The 23,753-nt window shown below is 56.8% G+C and overlaps 1 protein-coding gene across 1 annotated transcript in view; it reads right to left on the bottom strand.

Annotated features, from left to right (window-relative positions):
* The window catches only part of STK32B (serine/threonine kinase 32B), a 196,772-nt gene that overhangs the window by 25,512 nt on the left and 147,507 nt on the right, over positions 1 to 23,753 (bottom strand). Inside the window, exons 5-6 of the mRNA XM_039838219.1 lie at positions 11,844 to 11,881; positions 3,187 to 3,276 (exon numbers count right to left, since the gene is read on the bottom strand). Of these exons, the coding sequence (XP_039694153.1) occupies positions 3,187 to 3,276; positions 11,844 to 11,881 (128 nt within the window). The remainder of the gene's footprint in view (positions 1 to 3,186; positions 3,277 to 11,843; positions 11,882 to 23,753) is intronic.

Here is a 23,753-nt window from a genome sequence, read left to right as displayed (position 1 = left end):
GGTCACAATACAGATTGGTTTTCTTCTCCCTTTTGGAGGTGGGGCTGAGGTGGCTAGTGGCCCGCCAGGTCACCACTGGTCTGCTTTCGCAGAGGATGCGAGCCAGGACATGGCTGTCTCAGGCATCGGTGGAAGGCGGGGAACGAGGCTGAGACAGGCTGGAGTGGGGTGTGCGGGGCGGTGCCGGGGAGTGTGCTGTGCGTGGAACAAAGCGGCAGAGAGGTCGGGGCGGGTCCGGCCTCGACTTGAGCTTCTCCCGTGGTCCAGCGCTGCATTCCCGGAGACCCATCTGCTTAGTGCAAACAGCCTAAAGGAAGTCAGAACCGGTTTACCGAGTGGGGGAGGCCGAAGGGAGGTCCTCGCTATGCCATCACTCTCTCCTCAGCCCCTCTGGACGTGGTGACTCCTTGGAGGGGCTCAGAATCAGAGCCCACGCTTCTTCCTCTGTCCTCCCTGGGGGACCCTGTCACTGCCTGGGCTTTTCTGTGCTGAAAACTCCCTGACCCACGATCCCACCCACATCACCCTCCAGATGCCCAGAGAGCACCCTGCTACTCTGAGGTTCCCACAGGCTCCTCGAATTCAGACTTGTCACCCCACCACCCCACACACCTGCTGCTCCTGCCGCGTCCTCTGCTGAGTATGACACCGCTGTACCTCACTCTGCTGCATGACCCAGAAGACTGGGAGGCAGCCTGGACACCCCTACCCCCATTCTCCTGCCCATATGACCTGTCAGTGACCTCCCTGGATGGACATGCCCCCGCTCTGGATCCTTCTGCAAAGGGATTTCAGAAAGACCGTCAACAGCGAAAGCCTCACTGGGGTCCCAAGGGACTTCTCTGAGGCGAGGACGCTCCCTCCTGTGCGCCCCGACCCCGAACCGGCACAAGTCACCCAGCCTCGCTCAGTCTGGTTCCTCACCTGTAAATGGGAATGAACAATTCTGCCTATTTCATGTGCGTGAAGATTAAATAAGGTTATGGATGGAAACACTTAGCTCAATGCCCTGCACAGAGTAAATACTAGAAAGTATTATTTTTACCATTATTTATTGCCAAACTTCATTTATTTAATGTATTTAATAAGTTAAAGATGACTTATTAAAGTGGTGGATTCTGGGGAGGTGGTGACATAGTTTCTGAATCTCCACAAATCCATGTATAAATAATGACAGAGCAGATCAACAGCTAAACCAAGAACCATGGGCAACACTTACTACAAAACTCCGTGTGTCCCCACAAACCCCCAAATGTAAGCGGGTAGCAACAAACCAGCTACAGTAACGAGACCCCCACGGTGGCGGTTTCTGTACATCAGGAAACACAGGGGAGAAATGAGGCCCCGCGTGATGAGCCAGAGAACAGAGAACTCCAGAACAGCTCCCAGAACTCCGAAGTCCCAGCAACTGGGAAGCGCAGCTGGCAGACCTGAGAGCGGCAGCTGAACCCGGGAGGAGCTGGTCCAGCCCAACTCCGGGGGAGTGAAAAGGGCGCTGGCCATGTCCCCCGGGAGCCGGAGCAGCCTGGGACACGACATCGCTAATCAGTCCAGCCAGAGCTCCCTTCTCGGAAGGAGCCCAGGGAGAAACGTGTGGAATCACTACTGAGCAGGACAGGGACCCTACAGACAAAAAGTCCAGATCAAAGTGGGCAAGTGGGCCTGAGCCAGGTCACCCCAGACAGCACGCTGCCTTGGGTCTCAACGTCACACAAACGGAAGAGGTAAGTCTGGTCAGTTAGAGAGGCCATCCGAAACCCCGCCATCTTCCAGGAGTTCAGGGAAACTAATTTCACATAAAAGGGAACAATAGAAACATATCAAAGTCAAATTCCATGCAAATTTATCGTAGGAGAAGAATAAAGAGCAGAATAACACTTTACAATGAAAGCACATTAGAAAGCACATTAGAAAGATGTGCCCCAAACCCCCAAAAGATCAACACTGTAACCCACTATTTCAAAAGAGCTAAATGGCAGTGTAATGAAGTGTTTCAGTAATGGCTCCCCCAATGAATCGGGCCATCGGGTAACCACGCCCAGTGCAGGCCCCTCCCACGGGGTCCCTAGTCTCGGTCATGTGACTTGCTCCAGCCAGCTGGACATCAGGAAATGTGAAGCAAGCAGAGGCTTGATGAGCATGTGGGAATTGGGTTCTCCTTCTTTTGACAACTGTCACCATATGAGCAAGCTCACGCTAATCCCCTCGATGATGAAGGACCACACACAGAGAGAGGCCCATTCATCTCAGCTGTCCTTGCTGAGCCCAGCTCCCGGCTGACCCCTCGACCAAATGAGTGAGCCCAGCTAAAACCAGCAGAACTATGCAGTCGAATGGCGGAATTGTGAGAAATAATACATTGCTATTGTTCTAAGCTACTAAGTTTTGACATAGTTTGTTGTACAGCAATCATCAACTAATACAGACGTTAAGAATTAATAACTAATAAAGACATTCATAAAAGTATACAAGACGTAAAAGAACAACATAGATTAGAATTTAAAAACTTAGAAATCAGGCAAGAGAACTCAGGAAAAAAATGAAAAATAAAGGGAAATTATTTCAGAAATAAATACTTCACTAGAAAGCACACAAAACAAATAAACACAACAGATAATGCTTTAACAGAAAGAAAGAGAAAAATGAGAAAAAAATGTAAACAAATGAAGAGAGAGATGAGAAAGATTTGAAAATGACAAATACGGAAGACTGGCAAAGAGGACCCAACATTTAGATAATAGGCATCCTTCAAGCAAGCTAAAGTGAGGGAACGGAATGCTAACTAAAAATGACATTTCCATCCAAAGTTGAGAAGAAAAACCGAGCTGAAACTACACATCGGAGAGCATGCGTACCTGAACATACAGACCCAAATGGCCAAGCCCGAAGTTATATTGTGACACCACTGGACTTTAATGAAAAAGAAAAAAAGGTTTGCTTTGTGTTTGTTTGCTTTTCTCTAAGCCAGAGTCAAGCTTTCTGGCTGGACAGGAGTTCTCTAGAACACACAGGACAGTAAGGTCTTCCTGGCGGGGACGCAGCTTGGGTCAAGGCCAGCGGTGTGAGGGAGCATGCGCGTACTGGGAACGGCTGGGGCCCAGTGGGGGTGGGGGATGAAACGAGAGAGCAATGCCACAATCTCAGACACGGGCCCATCGCACCCCTAGGGGGGCCTGGAACACTCACCCATGTAGGGCTTGGTCCCGGCCATGGAGGAAGACTTCTCTGCGCCTTTCACGACAGTCGCGATGTTGAAGTCTGTGACATGAACATGTCCTAGAGAAAGAGAAACGGAGATCCCAGTCAGCAAGAGCTGCAGGTGGCTGGGCTCCTCCTTGTGCGACTTCAGGCTGGGAGAAACTGTTGGCTGTGGCTTACAGTAGCATTTTGTCTGATACTATGACATCTTTTGTTGTTTTTGTTTTTGGCAGTGTTATTCACGGTAGCGAAGATACAGAAACAATCTGTGTTCATCAAAGGATGAACGAACAACGAAGGCATGGTCTGCATATAGGGTAGAGTGTTGTTCAGCCTTGAGAAACGACGTCCCGCTGTTTGTGACAACGTGGATGCACCCTGAGGGCATTATGCTAAGTGAGACAAGCCAGACAAAGACAAATACTGCATGGTGTCACTTACATGTGGAATCTAAAAAGTCAAATACAGAAACAGGGTAGAACTAGGTTGCCAGGCGCGGGGTGGAGGGGGCAACGGGGAGCGGTCGGTCAAAGGGCACAGACTTTCAGCTCTAAGATGCCTAAGGTCTGAGGACGCATGTAGAACGTGGCACTGCAGTTGATACCACTGTGTGTGTAACTGAAACTTGGTAAGAGAGTAGAAGTTAAATGTTTTACACACACACACACACACACACACACACACAATGATGCAAAAATGTCCATTTTATTTGCGATTTTTACAGTGAATTTTTGGTGGTACATGCATATTTGCATATTACCTATATATAAACAAATCCATTTTTATTGAGGGCATGCCAAAAAGTTTTATGGATTAAAAGTTTCGGGAGAGTGGAAGTAAATAAAAGTGACAGGTCCGTCCCGACCTCTTTTCTCAGGAAACTGTGCGGCCATGGCAGGGGGGAAGGGCGTGCAGAGCATGCTCCTGCCCAGAGGACACCCCTGTCCGCCGTCTCTCTACTGTGGTCAGCGGGGACCTCAGGACTGCGTCCGATGAATTTGGTGGGGAGGGGCTGGGGGCGGGGGTTGAGACCCCCTCTTCCTACCAGCCTATGGTAACGGCAGCAGATGGGACACGGATAGGCTGGGTGCACCTGCAAACAGGTGTTCCAGAGACCCGAGAAGGAAGGACGAGGGACAGAAAGGAGGGAAGGTGACAGGGAGATGCGGGGGTCAAAGGGGAAAAGAGGAGAAGGGCGGGGAGGAGAGGGAGGCAGTACTGGCTCTCTGGGGAATTTGGGAGATGAAAAACAGCAGCTCTGAGACCTCGGAATACCAGACACAAACACAATCACGTTTCTTTCCGTTTGTCGTCACATCCTGTGACAATGGCTGGTCGGATTTTCACCACATCTGAGACTTGTGTTTGGGACGGTAGGACGTCAATACACGGGTGGGTGGCACAACAAACTGGCTTTGGGGGGACTTGGAGGGCACCCTCAAGTCACGGGCAGACACTTGCCAGAGCAGCTGCCATGAGGCCCGCTGAGAGGCCCCGGGAGAGGCGTGTCTGATGTGTTCAGCCGCGGTGGACAGAAGAAGCACCCGCCGTTCCGCGTGTGGACCCCAGATCTCAGCCCAGCTGCCCGCACTGACGTGTGAACGAACCGGGCACTCCGTCCAGGGCCCTGGGTGAGAAGCAGCGCAGCATTCAGGGACAGTGACGATCTGCCATCCCCTCCGGGGGCTTGTGAATAAAGCCTAAGTCACCGAGCCAGGCCTTTGCTGTGAACGCTTTCTGGCCAGGCGCAGTGTCCCCACCCGAGTGGCTTCCCTGGAGCATCTCCAGCCTGCTCCGGCCCCTGGGGCCAGGAGGAGCGTCCTTTCTGTTCAGCCACCCACCATCCGATCTGCAGAGGCGGTGAGGTGCAGGGGCTGGGCCAGACGGAGCCAGACGGCGTCGGCTTGGGTCTCGGCTTTGCCGTGACTAGACGTGTGTGACCCAACTGGGGCCAGTGAAAACTGGGGAGATGATTTTCCAAGGGGTTCAGGATCTGGAGAATTTTCTCTCCTTTTTCCAGGAGCTACCATCTAAAGAGCTGTTCTCGCTCTAGGGCCAGTGCGACCCCCAGAGCGGCAGAATATCGCTTTGGCCGCTGTGACTGGATTAGAGGGTCCGGGGCTGCAGCAGGGCAGCTGAGAGGGAGAGAGATGCACCCCCTCTGGTTGAAGCCCCGTTACTTAGGGTGGCATCGGGGCCCCGTGGCACGAGGGTACGATACCCTCCTTTCACAGAAGAGTCACCTGGACCTCCAGAGACCAGTGACCTGTCCGAGGTCACGCAGCTGAAACTGGGGAGCCGCAGCGTGTCTCCAGCTCTCCTCCCCCGGGGGTAGGACGTCTCCCTCCGCACCACTCTGTCCCTTTCAGAGCCGAGGGGACAGCCCTGTCCTGCTTCCTCCTGGCCCCGGGGCGAGGGCTCTGGGCAGCTCTGGAGCAGACCCGCGGGTCACAGTCGGAATTCCGCCCACGGGCACAGCAGGCTGCAGAGAATCCACGCTGGTTTCCCGGGACTGTGCTGACTGATGCGCTGGCTTCTCCCTGCGCTTCCTCTACGGCTGAGTGAAACGTGGCAAAGTGAAAATTAGTGCCTTACGAGGTCCCCGATGAGTTCCTTCTCCGAAGAACAGAAATCGACTACCAAATGTGCCAGTATGAACCGAGTTTTAGGCTATTTGTTTTCCATGCACGGAAAACAGTCAAAACTCAGAGAGAGAAGCAGCCGAGGACATTGTCTGAGACCCGCGAGGGCGAGTTTGGGCGAGTATCGATCATCACGCGCTCAGCCCTGCGGCCGCGTCCTGTGCTCCAGGGACACACGGAAAGCCACCCCACCCGCAAGCCCTCGCTTCATAGGAACGCCCTTCCTCTCCTGTGCCTGGCGACTTCCATTCGTTCTTCAAGGCCTGGCCCAGGAGCTGCATCACTGAAAGATGCACGTCTAGCCTTCGCCTGCACACTTCCACTAACAGGACTGGGGGCTGGAAGTCTGAGATCAGGGTGCCAGCCTGGCAGGGCTCTTGGTGGGGGCCTGCGTGCTGGTTTAGTTGGCAGCTTTCTTGCTATGTCCTCCTGTGGTGGGGGGAGAGAGCACGCTCATCCCTTCGTCCCCTTCCGGGCACCAGTCCCATCGTGCAGGCTCCCACTTCATGACTTCACCCAAACCGGGTCACCTCCCAAAGGCCCCAGCTCCCGGTCCCATCGCGTTGAGGGTTAAGGCTTCGACATGTCGATTGCGCTGGGGAAAAGCATTCACTCCACAGCAGACTGGTTTAGAGTTCTCCCCTGGACCCTCACTCCGCTCGACTGTCCTTCCCTTCCTCGCATCCACCACACTCTATCTGTCACCTTGTCTGTCTCCCGGAGGCAAGGAATCCTGCCTTGTTCATTTTTACGTCCCCAGGGCTTTAGCAATGGCCTGGCCTGGAACAGGTATTCATTGAGTGTTTGTTGACTGTCTAACTGACCAAATAAAAGACTGGATGGAAGCGATGTGGCAGTCAATCCTGTCATACCTCCTCCTCCTTCACTCCTTAGAGATGCCGCGCTGTCTACAGGAGTTGCGAACATTCCATCCCAACTCCTTTTCCAGTCTGACCTCAGATGCAGGGCCACGCTCGCCACGATTTTTGTCATTACTGATGTGCGCATTGGGGTTGGCACTGCAAGGAGCTGTAACTTGGGCTGTTTTCTGAGTTTAGGGGTACACGACATTCACGTGGCTCGGAAGGGGTCTCGCCCAGTTCTTCATTCGGTCGGGGATTCCTGACGAGCGCCCTCTATCTGTGCACACGGGGGAAGGGCCTGGAAAGTGCAGACGCAAAGACGCGCCCCTTGTCTGCATCACGGAACGGGGGCGGGGGCGGGGGGTGGCGACGACGGAGCGCACGGGGCTCAAGTCCCGCCCGAGACCCCCTCATCGGGCGATCGCTGTGGACGCCGGGGCGTCTTCTCAGTCGTAGCAGGAACCGTAACTCCCGTTTCGCAGGCTGATTCTGGCACCTTCCTGAATCGTTCCAGGACAGAGCACCAAAGCCCGCCTGAATGTCGCGGGTACTACTGCTGCAGCTACTGCCCGCTGTCCACTCCTACGCCACCGGCCCCTTCCCTTCCCTTCCGCCTTCTGGGTCCCTGCGGTGGGGTGACCCCCCGTGTGGGCATTTACCAAATGAACGAGGACAGGTGCCGCTCGCTCACGGGGACCTACAAGGCCACAACCCGGGAGACGTGCGTCTGCCGGGAGGGGACAGTCAGCCTCGAAGGGCAGAGCGAATTCTCTCCAGATCTGCCCTCTGGAGGGCATGGGGACTCACTGTCATGCCTCCCTGTGAAGTCCCGCAGTGGGTGCCCGGCAGAGGGCGCCAGACCAGGCGTCGGACGAAGGGAGTCAGCCCACCAGAGGCCACCGCCGTACCCCGCGGCCTGTCTCCCACTCATCCTCTTAGATGTGGGGTAAAGCTTCCTGTGAACAGCTCAGCCACCCTTAGCTGGTCTGCGGGGCCCACAGCAGGGTCAGAGCGTTGCTGATGAAAGGAAGGAGCTGGAAGCCCAAGAGACAAAACCGGGTCATGGGCCCCGCCGCCCCGGCCCCCTGAGCTCACCGCTCCTAATGAGAGTACCTCGGGGACATCGGTGCTATAGCGCTGGTGGCCCGGACACTTGTCCCTCCCCCTTATCTTCACGGGGATCGGAGCGAACTTATCACGGGGGAAGCAGCAAAAGGAAAAAGAAACCCTGACAAAGAACGAAGTGACCCTCTGACTTCCTCCCGGTCCGTGTGACTTGACCTCCTCCCATGTCTTGGTCACGGGCGGGAAAGCGGGGCCTTCAAACAATCTGGGCGCCCCAGGCTCCGCCGTGCAGAGGGAAGCAGCATAAAGCACCAGATGCAAGAAACACAACGCCTCAGGGACTCCCCGCGCACCCTGCTGAGATCTGGGGCACTCCCCGCCCCCCACGAGTTTCAGCACCCTCCCCTGGACGTATCCTGACTTCACAAAGCCTGCAAGGCCCCCCCTGCCACTCTAAGTTGGGTCACATGACCTGCTTTGGCCACTGGGATGGCAGCAATGTGACACAGGTAGAGGCTTGAATGATCGGGCTTTTCCTGCTCTGGCTTCTGCTGTGGCATGTGAGGCCACGCGGGCCTGGGCTGCCACACAGGAGCCACGAGGAGCAGGGCTGAGTCACCTAGTCAAGCAGCCAAGGCCAAGGTGTACCAGCCGGCAGCCAGGCGACCCTCCCTCAGATGTGCGAGCCAGCATAGCCAACATCACCAGAGCTGCCGGCTGACCCCACCCGACCTCGGTGTTAGAAGCAAGCCCTGCCTACGAGAGCTTAAGCCCACAGACCTGCGAGCTGCCTAGCCGCTTCCTGCTTATGCCATTAAAGCCACGTGGTTATTCCTCACCCGGCCTTACTGTACCAAGCGGACGTGAGTGCGATCCTTCCCCCCCCACTCCCGCCGGTTTAAACTCCCCACTCCCCAGAGCTCCGGCCCTCAGCCCCAAAGCATGTTCTTCTCCTCACCCCCTCCTCCTGGGCTCTGCCTTCAACTCCATTTCCCCTCCAGGTTGGTCTCTCTGCTCTGGCTGCTGGCCAAGAGACACCGAAGCTCAGAGCAGGGTGGCCTCGCCCATTCTGGGGGATGAAACCCAGCCTGAAAAGTCGGAAAGCAAAGCAGATGCCGGGGCTGCAGGGGACCTTCTGGGAGAGTCTCGGACTTTGTGTGACTGGCAGATTTCGAACATTATTAATGAAATGTGAATGTGTTTATCTTGTTTATATTTCATTGGAGACACTTCTGAGAACACATTTAATGAGATTGATGACCAACCTCTTCAGATAGCAACACATAGTTATCTGTTTCGTGAACAGTTTTGTGATGCAATTAACAAAAGGTTAAGGGCGTGTCATGCCTAGCATGGTGACAAAAGTTAATAATATTGTATTATCTATTTGCAGTTTGCTAAGAGGGTACATCTTAAATGTTCTCACCACACACAGTGAAAGGGGACCGTGAGGTGATCACTGTTAATTAACCTGATTACAGCAACCATTCCACGGACATTAAATCATCGTGTGGTACACTTTGAAAAATAACATCGTACAGCTTAAATATATACAATGTAACCCCCAACCAGACTTCAAGGAAGCTGGATTTAAAAAAGCAATGACCACCGAGGAAAAAAATCAAAAAGCTGACGTGCACCCCTGGTCATACATCGGGGAGAGGAGAAAGGCCGGCTTCTCTCTGTCCCTCTCTCCTTGGAACAGAGGCTGGTCCTGCATCTGCGCTGGGTGTCCCTGAGGGCCCTTGTTCAAAGTTCACTTCTGAGAATTCCCTGCTCCTGAATTCCCTTTCTGGATTGCCCGTAAAGGTACTCGTTGGATGGCACAGAAAAAGGAGAATAAGCCATTCCCCCTTTAGTATAAAATAGTGATTTCAGCATTCTGCCCCTACACTGAGCAGAGACGCTTGAGGAAATGGGAGCTTAGAGAAGAGAGACGGGGGTCGGGTCCAGAGGCCCTGGGGGAGTGTGCAAAGCCGAAAGGCAGGGTTAGTACCCCGGGGAAGCTGCGTGGGAGGTGGCGGGGGATGGGGAGCTCAGAGAGAGGGGAGGAGGTCTGGGAGGAGAGAAAGGGCTACGGCGAGAGGCTGAGCACAAGTGCAGGAAAGGAGGGGGAGGGAGGGACGGCTGGAGACGGAGGACGGGGGAGCACGGAGGAGGCTGGCGCCTGGGACCGGCCTGCCCGCCCTGTCATCCCGTGCAGCGGCTTTGGGGGCGCCGAGGCCAGCGCTGTGAACCGTGGCGTCATTCGGGCCCGGGTCATCCCACAGGCTCTCTGAGTCTCACCTGCTCGGAGGTGAAATGGCTGCATTATTCCTACTACCTCGTGTTCCCACCTTCGTTTTGCTCCCGGACAGCTGTCCAGGGCCTGGAAGTCCCAAAGGTGTGTCTCAGTCACCCATCCTGCCCAGAACCTGCCCTCCGGGCCCCTGGCACCCCGGACGGCCCCCCACACGTCCTGCATGACCCAGCCTCTTCTCACCTGCTTCTGCGGCCTGACTTCGCCCTGCCGAGCAGAGAAGGGACAGGGAGAGACTGGGTCACACAGCCCTCCAGGGCACCCTTTATGTCCTGGTGCCATGATGGCAGCTGACCTCCACTGTCTCGTCTCAGGCCTTTCCCACCCCTGCAAGGTGGCGTCACCCCTGCTTTACTGCTGGCAAGGCCAAGAGAGGTGACGTGACTTGCCCAAGGACATACAATGAGCTAAGGAGCTGGCTCAGCTCCAAGTCCTGGGGTCCTGACCGTCAGACGCAAACTGAGGGTCACGATTTGCATCCTGAGCTCTGCCCGGTTCCCCTGGCATCCTCAGGCCATGCCTGACCTTCCACTCGGGAGCACGGAGCACATGATTTCACGGCCCCAAGGCACTCAGATGGTTTCAGCATCCGGCAGGAGATTCGTGCCAGCTGGTCCCACCTGCCACTCCTCGACCACCTCCTAACATCCAGGGACTTATGCAAGGAGATGGGCCACCTGTGACACGCTGGCAGCACATCTGGGCTTCTCGAGGGGCCTCGAGAAGAAGCCACGGCCTTAGCCTGCGGGGCGGTGGAAGGGGTCTGGGGGAGTATGCAGAAAAGGCAGAGGCTCATCCCTGCGAGACTCAGCAGAAGCTCAGCAAAATGCCCACTGCTCACTCCAGCCCACCCTTCTGAAGGCCCCGGGGAGGTGAACCCCCAAAGCGGTCAGTGTGGTCAATGAGTCCAGCTGGCTGCAAAGCTGCTGCTCACAGTGGCTGCAGTGGACGGTCAGGTCGGCCGTGCTGTGCACCGCTGGGCTGTGCCCGAGACCCGCGGTCCCGAATGAGCTGGGCAGCACCTCCCTGGGGCTGACCCGGAACACAGAGGCCCAGGCTGCCTGAAGCAGAACGGGGTTCTGTCCAGCCCTGATTCTTGCCAAGTCCCCTGGAGAGTCACCGAAGCTAGAGATGGAGAGCCACTGGCATGAAGCCTCGCTTCTCAGCACGTGGTCCATGCACGAGTGGAGATGGCCTCCCCTGGGAGCTGTTAGCAAAGCAGAGTCTTGGGCCCCACTTCAGACCGACCGAATCGGTTTAACAGGATGGCCAAGCTCTGTACGCACATGGAAGCTTCAGTGACGGCCTGGCTGAGGGAAGGCCTAGCGATGACCCACTATGACCTGTGGCCTGCCAGCCGCACTCTGTCGTACTTGACCCCCGAGACAGTCCGAAAGCTATGCAGCGTCCCCCAGCTTCACAGAAGACGACGCTGAAGCTCAGAGGGGTGGGTGGCTTTTCTGAAGCTGCAGGTTCACAGGTAGGTGGGCGGGCGGGGGTGGGTTGGGGGTGGGGGCTGGGATGGGAAACTCAGGGCTTTCCAGCCTGGGTCCTATCCCCACCTCTGCCCCGTCGCCCCCACACCAGGGCGGCAGCTGCAACGTCCTCAGATGCGAAGCCTTCAGCCGTGGCGGGCTCGGCTCACCACGGCAGGACCCCTCCAGGTTGAAACAAAGAAAGGCTTTCTAGTCCGTGCTCAGACCGACTCACCGGGATCTCCCAGCGCCTCAAACTTCCCAGGGAAAGAGTCTGCGCAAGTATTCGCGACAGGCTTACCGTGCTCATCCAGCAGGATGTTGTCTGGCTTGATGTCTCTGTAACAGAAAACAAAGAAGCTGAAAATGTGATTCCTGGAGCCTCCTGACAAACGCATGACAAATGTGACACTTGGGGACAAATGCCTGCCGACACCAGGCATGCCTGTCTGTCTCCCCCCGGGCGCGAGGCCTCAGACGGGGAGCGGGGCAGGAATTATTTTGATAACGGAGTGCCCGAGTTCTCGCTTCCTTCCGTTTCCTGGAACTGCAAGTAGATCGTGTATTTTTTCTTCCTGAAGATTCTTAACAATTTCTGGCCTCTCATTCCACGCTCAGGGAGTGTGTGCTCTCGGCCAGCAGGCACAGGCACTTCCCTTTCCTGCTGGAATGTAGCCCTCCCCCCCACCTCCACTAGGTACCAAAGCCCCCAGGTGTCACTGTCTGCACAGACAGGGACTGAGGCTCAGGGAGGGTCTGTAACTTGTCCAAGCTGGAGACAGGCCGCACCAGGCCCTCGGCGCTTCTGTACAGTCTGTGAGTGAGAAGGGCTTTCTATCCAAGAGGGGTATAGAAATGACAACAACAACAACAACAACACACACACACACACACACACACACACACACACACAGCAAAAATGAAAAAGAATGCACGGCAGAGACTAATGTGGCTCCCCAGGCCTAAGATATTTCTCGTCTGGCCCTTTGGAGAGAGAACTTGCTGGCCCCTTTTGGGGGTAACACAGCAAACCATGTGCAGCAAAATCTGGGCTGGGGAGTTTCTGGAAAGTTCTGCTCTACATCACCATTATAGCGGGGCCTCCCAACTCCCAGGCTGTGCTTCGTAAAGGCAGAGGCTTTGCTTTCTTCTCCTGGGTGCCCCGTGCCCAGCTCGGTGCCCGTCAGAGAAAACCCAGGGCCGGGTGGCAGGTGGGGTCAGTGGATGGGAAATTACTGGGAGGACACGTGGGCGGTGGGGGAGGTTCTGGCCAGAACCGCCCACCAGGATTCCTGCTGAAGGCAGGTCGGGCCTCAGACAGCCCCTGGGGGACGAGGGTATAGGGGGCAGGGACTCCGGCTAAACTGGCTCCGCAGGTTCTTACTAAAACTGGACAATGCAGAGACCGTGAGGGATGCGGAAAGCTGAGGCCCAGCTGCGGCAGGGCTCAGGCCTGAGCAGTTTGGTCCAGGAGAGAATCTTCGTCATCACAGGCGGCGAGGGCGGAGGGAGGCGCCTGAGCACAGCACAGCCTTCGAACTCTCGCCGGTGCCCTCAGCCGCATCTACGCACCGCGCGCGGACACTCACCCCCAAAGCTCTACGCGAACCCGTCAGTTTTAGAAATGCAAGCCCCACTCACTCATTCCCAGTAAACGCCATCTCTCCGAGGCTCATGACGGCTTTCTTGCAAATAAAAGCAATGGTTCCTGATTTATCGGATGGCAATTCTACCGGAAAACACACTGTGGTTATTTGTAATAATATGAGGTAATGTTTATGGCTTTGGGGATGAAAGAAACACTCAACCTCTATATCTGAATTTTCGTCTTCATCACGGCTTTTGCAGCCCATGAATATTGATGAGCATTAAGCAAATGGGCCCTACTGTCGGCTTCGCAAAACATCCGGGGTGCACAGAGACACCGATTATTTGCAGAGTCCCCGTGGGGAAGATGAACTTGAGAACTCACAAAGTTAAAACGAAAGGCAGAAGACTCAAGGTCAAGTACTTGGGGATCAGATAAGCAAACACTGCTTGCTGTCCAGGGCATCTCCCTGTAGGATTCTCAAGAAAAGGTGAGACAAGGGAGAATAAATACTTGTCAAAAATGAAAATACAGTAGGATGTTAAAGTGCATCCATAAGGCATCGCTAGGACCGAGCCGACCTTGTTGGGGGCGTGGGGATCACAGATGGGGTGGCCATGGCCCAGGAAGCATGAACCCAAAGCGTCTGCAAGGGCCGCAGCCTGAGCCGCCTCCACTGATGCTGAAAGTGCCCAGTCTCGGAGTTTATGCTCCGCCCCGGCCTCTTCCCTCCCTCCCTCCCTCACTCCTTCCTCTTCCTCCATCCGCTTCCTCTCCCCCAGGCAGGACTGGGTAGGAAGCTGGGCTTGCGGGGGCTCCAGACACAGTCCCTCCCCTCCTGAAGCTCAGCATCAGCGGGACAGGAAGGCACGCGAGCGGGTGCCATCTGAAGTGGCACAGACGCCACGGTGCGGGGGGAGGGGGCCGGGGAGCCCAGGAGGATGGAACAGGGGCAGCTGGAGGCGGAACAGCCCGGGATTCACTCGGACCAGCAGGGGCCAGGGCGTCGGGGCCAATGAGAGTGGGGGTGGCGTAAGGAGAGGTGAACATGATTAGTGGGGTGAACAGTGTCCCCCTAGAATTTATGTCCACCTAGGACCCCAGAGTGTGACTTTATTTGGGAGCGGGGCCTTTGCAGACGGAACTGGTGAAGAATCTCAGGACGAAACCAGCCTGGGGTTAGGGTGGGTCCTACACCCCATGACCCGCATCTTCACGAGAGGAAGGTGTGGCCACGGTGACACAAGCACTGCTTGCTGTCCAGGGTATCTCCCCTGGATTCTCAAGAAAAGGTGAGACAAGGGAGAACCAGACAGACCCGGCTGAATAGAACCGAATAGAACTTGTGTTCCCGGAGGGCAGACCGGCCAAAAATCACTCAAATAAATGACACGATCGCAAGTCGAGACGAGTGCCTCGAGGGCGTAGAAACGAGACTGACAGAGGGTCCTGCCTTTGACAGGTGGTCAGGGAGGGACTTTCAGCAGCTGAGACATTGGGCTGACTTCTGAACGACCAGAGAGAGTCCAGCACGCACCCCTGGGGGTGGATTCTCACCGCCGATGAGGCAACAGAAGGCCGAGAGGGAAATGACCTGACCCGCGACGTGCTTCGAGCCCAGGGAAGGTGACGCACGACATCTCCATGCCACGGCGACTCTGTGGAAGGCTCCAGCTCGGCAGACTGGAGCGAGGCTCCTCCCGTTCTGGCTTTGAAGACGTGGGCTGCCGTGTGTGAGCCGGCCGCCTGGTAGAGGCTGCAGGTGCCTCTGACTGCCGAGCGCCAGGAAGAAAACGGGACTCAGACCTACAGCACAGAGACTGAATTCTGCCAACGACCGCGAGAGCTTCAGAGAGGTCCAGAAAGGTCCAGAAAGGTCTAGAAAGGTCTAGAAAGGAATGCAGGCCAGCAGACACCTGGTTTGCGGCTTTGTGACACCCCGGGCAGAGGAGCCTGCTGAGCCGTGCCCGCCTCCTGGCCCGTGGAGACTGTGGGCGAAGCGATGTACGTTGTTTTAAGCTGCTCAGCTCCTGGTCGTGTGTCCTGCAGCAACAGGAAAGGATGCACCGGCTGGACGGCCCCGGCCACTGACTCTCGCTCTCCCCTTCTCTGCATCTGGAAAATGGCCGTCGCAGCCCCCGTCTGACCGCTCCTGGAGGACAGACGACGAGGTGCTACTTATCCACAGCTCCCAGAGCGTGACAGGCGGTGAAATAAAGCGAGGCACGGACTCAGCCGAACGAACTAATCTCTTCCACGGGGGGACACACCAGGCAGACCGCTGCAAAGCCGTCCGGGCAGACGGAGAGCCCGAGTCGCTTGGGGTGTAATGAGAACACCGCTCGACGGCAGAGTGTCCTGTCAGGCCTCGGGCTCGCCGGTGTCAGTTGCCTCCTGTCCTGTTCCTCGCACCGATTGCCCCTCGGCTCCGGCGTGTCCTCCTGCCGCAGATGGCCTCGTCCATCCGGAAAGGGTGTTAGAAGCATCGAGCGGATGGCAACGGCTGAGATGATGTTTTCTGGGCACAGGCACCGAATTTCGGAGCTGGGCAAAAAGACCCTTTGATGGAAAGCAGGTCTGCGAGGCTATAAAGCCCAGTTCTTGCTCTTGAGTTATTCCTGGGCCCCAGATAAAACGAAGCGCGAACTGTCAGCTGGGCTGACAGAAATGGCTCCGATCCAGACGGCAGTGGAGGGCTGTGGGGACGTTTCTGCACGTGTCCCTCGCAGGGGCCTCTCGGTGTCCCATGCTGACAGCCTTAGGCAGCGACAGGACAAACAGAATCCTGGCGGGGGAAGAAGCACCCTGCGAAATGAAAACCTGTGGATCGTTCACGGCCGGAGACGGAAGCACGGAGTGGGCGGGGAGGGGAGAAAGGCAGAGGTGGGGGGCGACCTGAGCCCGCCTCCTGCAGGGCCCGTGACCGTGGCCCCCCCAAGCCCAGCCTCAGTTTCCACAGACACGAGATGGACGGTCATACGGATTCCGGGTGTCATGGCGAAGACTGGTTTGTTTCAGTCGTTTTTATTTTGTTCATCGTTAAAGCACCTACAGTAGGCACTTTTCTTTACTCGGTTCCCAAACCCGAAACTGATGCCAGTTGTCCCATCTGGGAGCCTCCGCAGTGACCCGCCGCTCACCGAGGAATGCCATCTGGGGCACTGCAGGCGGGACTGACTGGTGACAGGGTTCAGAGTGGCCGGCTCTGAGGCGGGAGGAGACCGTCCTGGCTGGAGTGCTGGGTAGAGGCTATTGGACCACGGGAGGTGGGCTGAGATCACTTGTGACGGGTTCGTTTGATTACAAGGCCAACTGGAGGTGGTTTGGCTTCGGAAGGCATCTGGGGACTTTCTCCTGGTCTGGCTGAAGTCCGGGCGACTAGTCCGATTTTGGTGAGGACGTATGAGAGCGATCGGCACGGCGCGGGGCTGCTCCAGCTGAGCGGCTGAAGCTGAGCGGACGGGACGGCTCCGGGCAGGAAGGCGGAGGCACGTGCTGCGGTGAATCGGTGGGGCTGACCTTGGCTGTTGACTCTGTCTCTCTTAGGAGGCATGGGCTGAGCCTTGCACCCATCGGCCAGCAAGCCGATGTGGGACAGGAAGTTGGCGAACTTGGCTCTCACATTTTGGAATCTCTTACCGTATCGGCAGAGACTGTTCTCCTAGAAACTGGGTAACAGTCATGAAACTACACATTGTTGCTACTCATTATATGTGACTTTTCTCCTTCCTCTCTCCTGCTTCCTGTGGAGGGCAGGGACCCTATACTACACCAGACCCCACACGATGCCCTAATGCTAACCTTTATCAGGTGCGTGTTGCGTGCCGGGCACGATTTTGAGTACGGGGCCTGGATTCAATATGTAGTGTGGCCACTCTGTGTCTGGTACGATGGCAGCACGCTACAGGTCACCTTAGTTAATTCTGACGCAACTGTCAGAGGCGGGAATCACTGCTCCCCATTTACTGATGAAGAAAGAGAGTCAAGGTCACACGTTAGCAGACAAGACCCATTCTTAGGTCGCCTCTTCTCTAGATCAGTGTTCTCTGCCAGGGGAAAAAACTCAAGGATAAAAAATGAATTAGAGTTCCCTGAACCCAAACCAGGCAGGAACGATTCTAGGAGAATGCTTATGATAAATATCTGATTGGATAAATAAAATTGTTCCTCGTATTTCGGGATATGTCTCTTTATTACAACACCCACACACACAAAGTTGCATATCTTTTTCTTTCATGACCCGAATGGCTTTGCAAAGCATAAATCTGACCCTGTCCCTTTGTACGTAACCCCTTTTCATGGCCTTCTGGTACCTACAGTGCTGACGGCCAGATTCCGGGATTCTATGTTCTGATATAATTTCAAAACTAAAGAGTGAACGCTGAGATGTCGTCGTCGACTTTTAAATCCACCCACCCACTGAGGGCATCAAAGAGCAGCGCCGAGCATCGTCCTCACACAAAAAGAGGCAAAGAGGAGACACTTTAACCCAGAACAGTCACAGGGGTGTGATTTTAGAATAAGGCGCAGCTGTCACGGGCCCCAGGCTTATTCCTGGACAAGTGTTTAGAAAGCGCTGACCAGAGGCCAGAGCCCTTAAGGCTTTTCCTGATCCAGCCCGTCAGCCTGGCACCCTGCACCCTCAGATTCCCCGGCACCCCGGCTTTCGCCAGCCCCATCCTGGCGCGATGCCCTCCTCCCTGCAAGTCCCTGGTTTCAGGACAGAGCCCAGCTGTGATCTGCTCCCGGAGGACCGCGGGGGTCGCAGGCCGGCCACCGGGCTCTGCGGACCAGTGTCTTTGCAGAGGTAAGTAAGTTAAGATGAGGTCCTATGGATTAGGGTGAGCCCCAAATCCAGGGACTGGTGTCCTCACGAGAAGAGGAAAAGGATGACGATCCATATGGAGAAAAAGGCAATGTGAAGAGAGAGGCAGAGACTGGAGGGTCACAGCTGCAGACCGCGGACGGCCCCGAGCCACCGGGAGCCCAGAGAGAGGGATGGGACAGATGCTCGCCCAGCGCCCCCGGAAGGAACCACACACGCCGACTCCCGGTGCGTAGATCTGTGCGGTTCTAAAGCTCCCAGTCTCTGCTCCGGCGCCACGGCCCCGCCCTGCCCGCCTGCGTCCAGGCCTGATGGACAGCGCGGCCCTGTTCATTCCCTCACCCCTGACCACTCCAGGCTCTCCACGCTCGCCACTCCGCCGATCCTCATGCAACCTGAACTCGTTTCCCGTGGATGCTGTGACGAATGACACAAACTCAGTGATCTAAAACAACACGGGTTTGTGCTCTTACGGTCCTGGAAGCCGAAAGTCCAAAACGAGTCTTCAGGGGCTAAGTCCACGTGGCCATGAGGCTGAGTTCTCTCTGTGAGGCTCCAGGAGGCCGTCTGCCTTTTCAGCTGCCGGAGGCGCCCACTACCAGACAGCAAGACTGAGGCTGAGCGCAGTTAAATACTTCCTGGGGTCACAGAGCCGATCCATGGGAGAGCCGGGACGTACCAGTTAGAGACCCATGGCTGCATTAAAAGGCTGGATTAAAAGCGTACGTGCACACAGCCTAGTAAGGTAGTTCTGTCTCGTATCCAGCGTAAAACCCCGAGCGGCCACTCAAGGCATTTTCCTCCCACTTGATTCTTTGGGAGGTGAAGAGCAGCCGGTCAAGCCATGCTCGGGGGCTGCGGTTTCATCTTTAACATTGTAAAGAACAGACATCAGCGTGGCCGACATCGACGAATTCAGGCGAAAAGCTGTGCCACTCCATGGGGCCTGGATGCGAACTTGGTTACTAAGGCAATTGCGCTCTGCCGATTACTCCAAGGTTTACCTCGTGGAGATTGCGAAGCTTTCAAGATTCGCAAACACGTTCGAGGGGCCACTGGGATCAATCGATTCACTGATTCACTCACGGCAGGGGGAGCCCGCCGACGCGCCAGCCTGGACACAGCGAGGGGGCGGCTCCCCGGGCGGGTCGGGAAGGGCCCCCGAAGCCCTCACAGATCCGCCCAGCTCAGTGTCCTTCCTGTCCAGCTGCTCTCAGGGCCCTGAACGGCAGCGGTCTGTCCCTGAGCCGTCCCGCTCTGCCACACCGTGCCCTCCCCGAGGCAGGAGGCATCACACGGCATGCGGGGAACAGCCAAAGTGTGTGGAGGGAGAGCACGCTTGCCCACGGCCCGGGGTGCCTGCAAGCCACCTGGGAGCTCCGGCTAAACGCCGAAGCCCCTCGCACACGAACCGTAGTTCAGATCCTTCCTCTACTACCCCCTGGGTCTCAGATCTCAGCTGTAAAATGGGCGTAAGTTGAAATAACGTACGGAAAGGGCCCAAGTCAGTTCCTAGCACATGGGACGTGCTCGGCAAACGGTGATTATCACCCCGGCCCCGGCCACCTGGCCCCCTGCTTAGCAGGGAGTTTAGAAGGAACAGGATGTGGCAGAAAGACAGACGGCGGAGCTGCCCCCAACGGCGACGACCAGTTCCCGTATCCGTGAGGTTTTACGGCTCACAAGACCCCTGCCCATAGCACACTTAGTTCCCTCCGCCCGGCGGCCTGAGAACTAGCATTCAGTTCTTTCTATGGACAGGGGAACAGAAGCCCAGAGAACTGAAGAGGCCTCTTCACGGTCACGGTTAAAAAGTGACCACGCAGTGACCAAGCAGTGAGATCTGACCCCGGCTCCCCGACGCCCACCCAGCCTCCTCTCCTCCTCACTTCCCGGGTGGGGCGGAGGCGGTCAGGCGCCAGAGCCCCCGGCCCACCTGGGCGAGCTGCCGGGCATCATGGCCCCGGGCCTGGCGTGCTCCCATCTCCGCCTGGTCTCCCGCGGCACCCGTGAGCTCTTGCTCCGGTCACTCCCTCTGACGGGGCCACCATCCCACGTCCTCTGCACTTCCCTGTCACAGCAGGGACCACGGTCCGCATGTCCAGGTGTGATCACCTGATCTGTGCTTTTCTTCCTCACAGGCTTTGGATTCCATCGAAGCGGGACCCACGCCCAGCGTGCAGCCCCAGCAGGGTGCTAACCCCCGGGGCAGGCGCTCGGCAACTACCGGGTTCCCGGATCTGCAACTCGTTGAGGGGCCCGGGTACCTGCGGTCGATTAGTGTCAGGACCCGGCTCGGGGCTCAGGCCCCCGGGACAGGCAGGGGCCCCCCAACACTACAGGCTTCCCCCAGAGACCAAGGCCTAGCTCTCACTTTATTTCATTCACATTGCGCAGCTTGCAAACTGCCACCACGATGCGGCCTCGTGTTCCCCTCTGGGACTCGGCGGCTCCGGTGGGCTCTGAGTGGTGGCCTCCACAGCACCCGAGTCCCTGCGTTTCTGCTAAGATGCTCAGACAACGGGGCGTGCGTCCTTAATCCCAGCTCCTGAAGAAAACGCTGGGAAGAGTTCGAATCCTTATCCAGGCCTAATCTTATTCTATCCACGCAATTCCTTTCGGAATCTGAAGGCTCAGAGGCCCGGGGAGGCCTGACGCCGTCTGGAATGACCTCACCGCTTCCCAGACGAAGGGACCAGCATTCAGAACTGTGGAGTTTCTTGCCGGGTCTACGCTAAGTTGGCGCCAGAGCAGGCATTTCAAGTTCCCTCTTCTGACTGTGCTGGAAGCTTCTCAACGGCATGGATCTTTCCTGAGTCCTTGAGAAAGGTATTTCAGAGCTAAAAGGGACCCAAGATATAATCGGATTTCTCACTCTGTTTTTACAGATGAGGAAAGCGAGGCTCCTAGAGGTTCAATGACTTGCTCTAAAGTACAAACGTGTCCGTTTTGAGGCGGGGTTCAGGTCCGGGCTGGTCTTTCTCCATGGCGAGTGCTCTTTCTAGCTCTGTGAATTCGCTTTTCCCACCCGAACCCCATCACTGCCCCACTCAGGACCAGGGCTGATTACCACGCACGCTGCAGGGGACGGGGCAAAATACCTGCCATGAGAACTTCGGAAAAAAGGACAGCGCTTTCGGAGGCCTCGGAAAAAACCCCTTCCCTGATGTGCTCGCCCCCATTTGCGGGCGGGAGGAGGGGGTCCCAGAACTCCTGGGAAAATGCCGGCCCCGCCCCTGCCAGCGCTCAAAGCTCACCGTGGTCACCTGCCTCGGGACCACTGCCCTTTATCCTCTCCGCCTTGGGCACGGGGTCCTGGCCACCCCTCGCCCCGTGGAACGAACCCCTTGCCGACTTCTTCCCCCGCCCGCCCTCGCTCCCAGGCCGTCCCTCTGTCCTAGAATTCGCGGTCAGCACCCGCTCGCCCGCCGAACATTTCCCTCACCTCTTGCTCAAAGCCACACTGGCTGCCCCTCCGAGGACACCGTGGCACGCCCGGCCGCAGTCCTCACCAGTGGAGACTTTCCCATCACCCCTTGGGGCTCTGGGCCAGAGGAGGGCAGGTGTCCCTCGTTCCTCATGGCCCCTGTCGTACCTTCTGCTTAACTCCACCACCTTTGAAGACGGAGCCATCTGGTTACACCGTGTCCTCCCTTCTGTGCCGCTGTCCCCTACGGACACCCAGAGTTGTCCCACCACTGCTGGAGGGCTTAGCTCTGGGTTCGCTGTGTGTGCGTCATGGTGACGTACCAACCGCACGACGGGCAGCCCGGCCTCTGCGGTTCTTGACCCTGCGAAGATCTGTGTCCTCACCCTGCCTCAACCACTCACTCCCACGGCCGCATCCTGTGCCTTGTCCTTTCCGGTGGCTGCTCCCTGCTCACCCCTCAGGCATCTCACTCTCGGACCACCCACGGCCATCTGCCAGCTCACGCCCGCCTCCCGCCCCCTGCCTCCTGCAGCTCTTCGGCCCCTGGCAGCGCACTCCAATGATGCCGTCACCTCTTCGCGGTCCTTCAGGTCGCGCCCCCAGTGAATCCTGGCCAAAATTCCATGGTCTCTCACCGACACTGCTCTGCCCACCCCCTCGGCCCCCTTGCCCGTCTGCCAGGCAAAACCAAACCCCGGTTAAAGTCTCCTTTCCGGTGACTCTGCCCTGGTCCCCGCCTAGCTGAAGGTGGATGGAAAAAAACGCACGTGGCCTTGATCTTCCCTCTAAATCCTGACCACACCTCTCCCCTCCTGACCACAAGCTCCTCGTCCCTTCGTGCTCGCTCTTCGGTGACCATGTTCCATCTCTCTCTTCAAATCCCAACACTTTCTGCCTCAAAGCCTTGGTGACTCCCCCTTCTCACACCCGCACCCACCTGGCTTCCCCCTGCACTCAGCCCTTCTCACGGCAGCAGCCAGAAGGGGGCGCTCTCGGCTCGCAACCCTCTGGCGACTCTCCTGCGGAGGAAGAACCCCACACTTAGGAAAGCCTGCCACTTCTGCCTGCCTTCCCTCACCCCATGGGGCCCCGCTGCTGTGCCAGCCGAGCGAGGTCCCGCTCACGGCCTCTGCCTGGCTGTCCCGCCTGGAAGGCCCATCCCCCCATGGCCACGAGACACGCTGCCCTCCTGGCGAACCCCGGCGAACCCTGCCGCTCACCCTCCTTCATTTCTCCCCACGCCCTTCCCCCACCCGACATTTTACTTATTGATTTGTTCTTGGTCTGCTTTCTCGATTAGGATGTAAAGCCCATGACAGATGAGACATTTTCCTACCACCCCACGGCCCCCACTGCGGCATATCCGGGACCCAGAACAGTGTCTGCAGCAAACGGCGCCCAGTCGGAAGCTGCCTCTGCTGACTCCTCGTCTGTCCCTCAGCGTTGGCCCACAGTCTAGTGGCTTTAGAAGCAAGGCTCCCTATGACCAATGCAGCCTCCCAGGACCCACCCTGAGACCAGTCAGTCACAGCCCCAGACTCTGGGGTCTAGGCCTGGGAACCCACATTTCAACAAGCCCCAGTGGGATTCTGATGCCTCCTGGGGTTCGGGAGCCCTCCCCTCCCCTGATTACGGGGCGAGAAAAATATCTGAGTTGGCTCCTGATGGGAGGGGCTGCATTCGGGAGAGGGTTTTTTGGGGAACTCTTAGCCTCTGGCAGGTAGCTGTAGCTTCATTACAATGCAGGTCCTGGTGGTGGGCTCTGATTCCTCTGGGAACCAGCTAGCATGAGTTTGTTACAGTTGCCGAGTCCCTGGCCCGTTCGGTTTGATTGACATGGTTTGGTTTGATTGGCATCGTTCGGTTTGATTGGCATCGTTCGGTTTGATTGGCGTGACGAGTGGAGGAGAGAATCACCTCTTGACTGACAGCATGAATATGTGCAGGAGAGAGACCAGCAGGTTCTAATTTAGTGGAGAGCTAAAGCAGCCATACGTGGCAGGTACCTATCAGCTGGCAAAGGGAATGAGCAAATACTCCACTCCCGCCCCACCCCCACCCCCAGGACAATGGCGGGGCCCAGACTGGAAACACAGAACAGGGATTTCCCTAGGAATGTGTGGGCTCTGGTTAGGAAGCAGTGTCCACATGCAGGATTACAGCGAATTCGTATTTTACGAGTTGCTATTTTTAGGGCCCAGTCTCTGTATTTCATCTAAGGGGGCATGTTGCCCAAATGTCCAAGAATCCCGGGGTCCCAGACTGTCACCAGTGGAAGGGACATCAGTCTACCTGAAATGGACTAGTTCTACCTCTCATAACATCTCTGAGTCTCAATGTCCTTGTCTGTGAAGGTGGGGTGGGGTGG

Source organism: Pteropus medius, unplaced genomic scaffold (genome assembly GCF_902729225.1).
Source record: "Pteropus medius unplaced genomic scaffold, Ma_sr-lr_union100, whole genome shotgun sequence".
NCBI classification, from domain to species: Eukaryota; Metazoa; Chordata; class Mammalia; order Chiroptera; family Pteropodidae; genus Pteropus; species Pteropus medius.
Note: the sequence above shows the minus strand (reverse complement) of the source record. Positions and strands in the feature narration are given on the sequence as shown.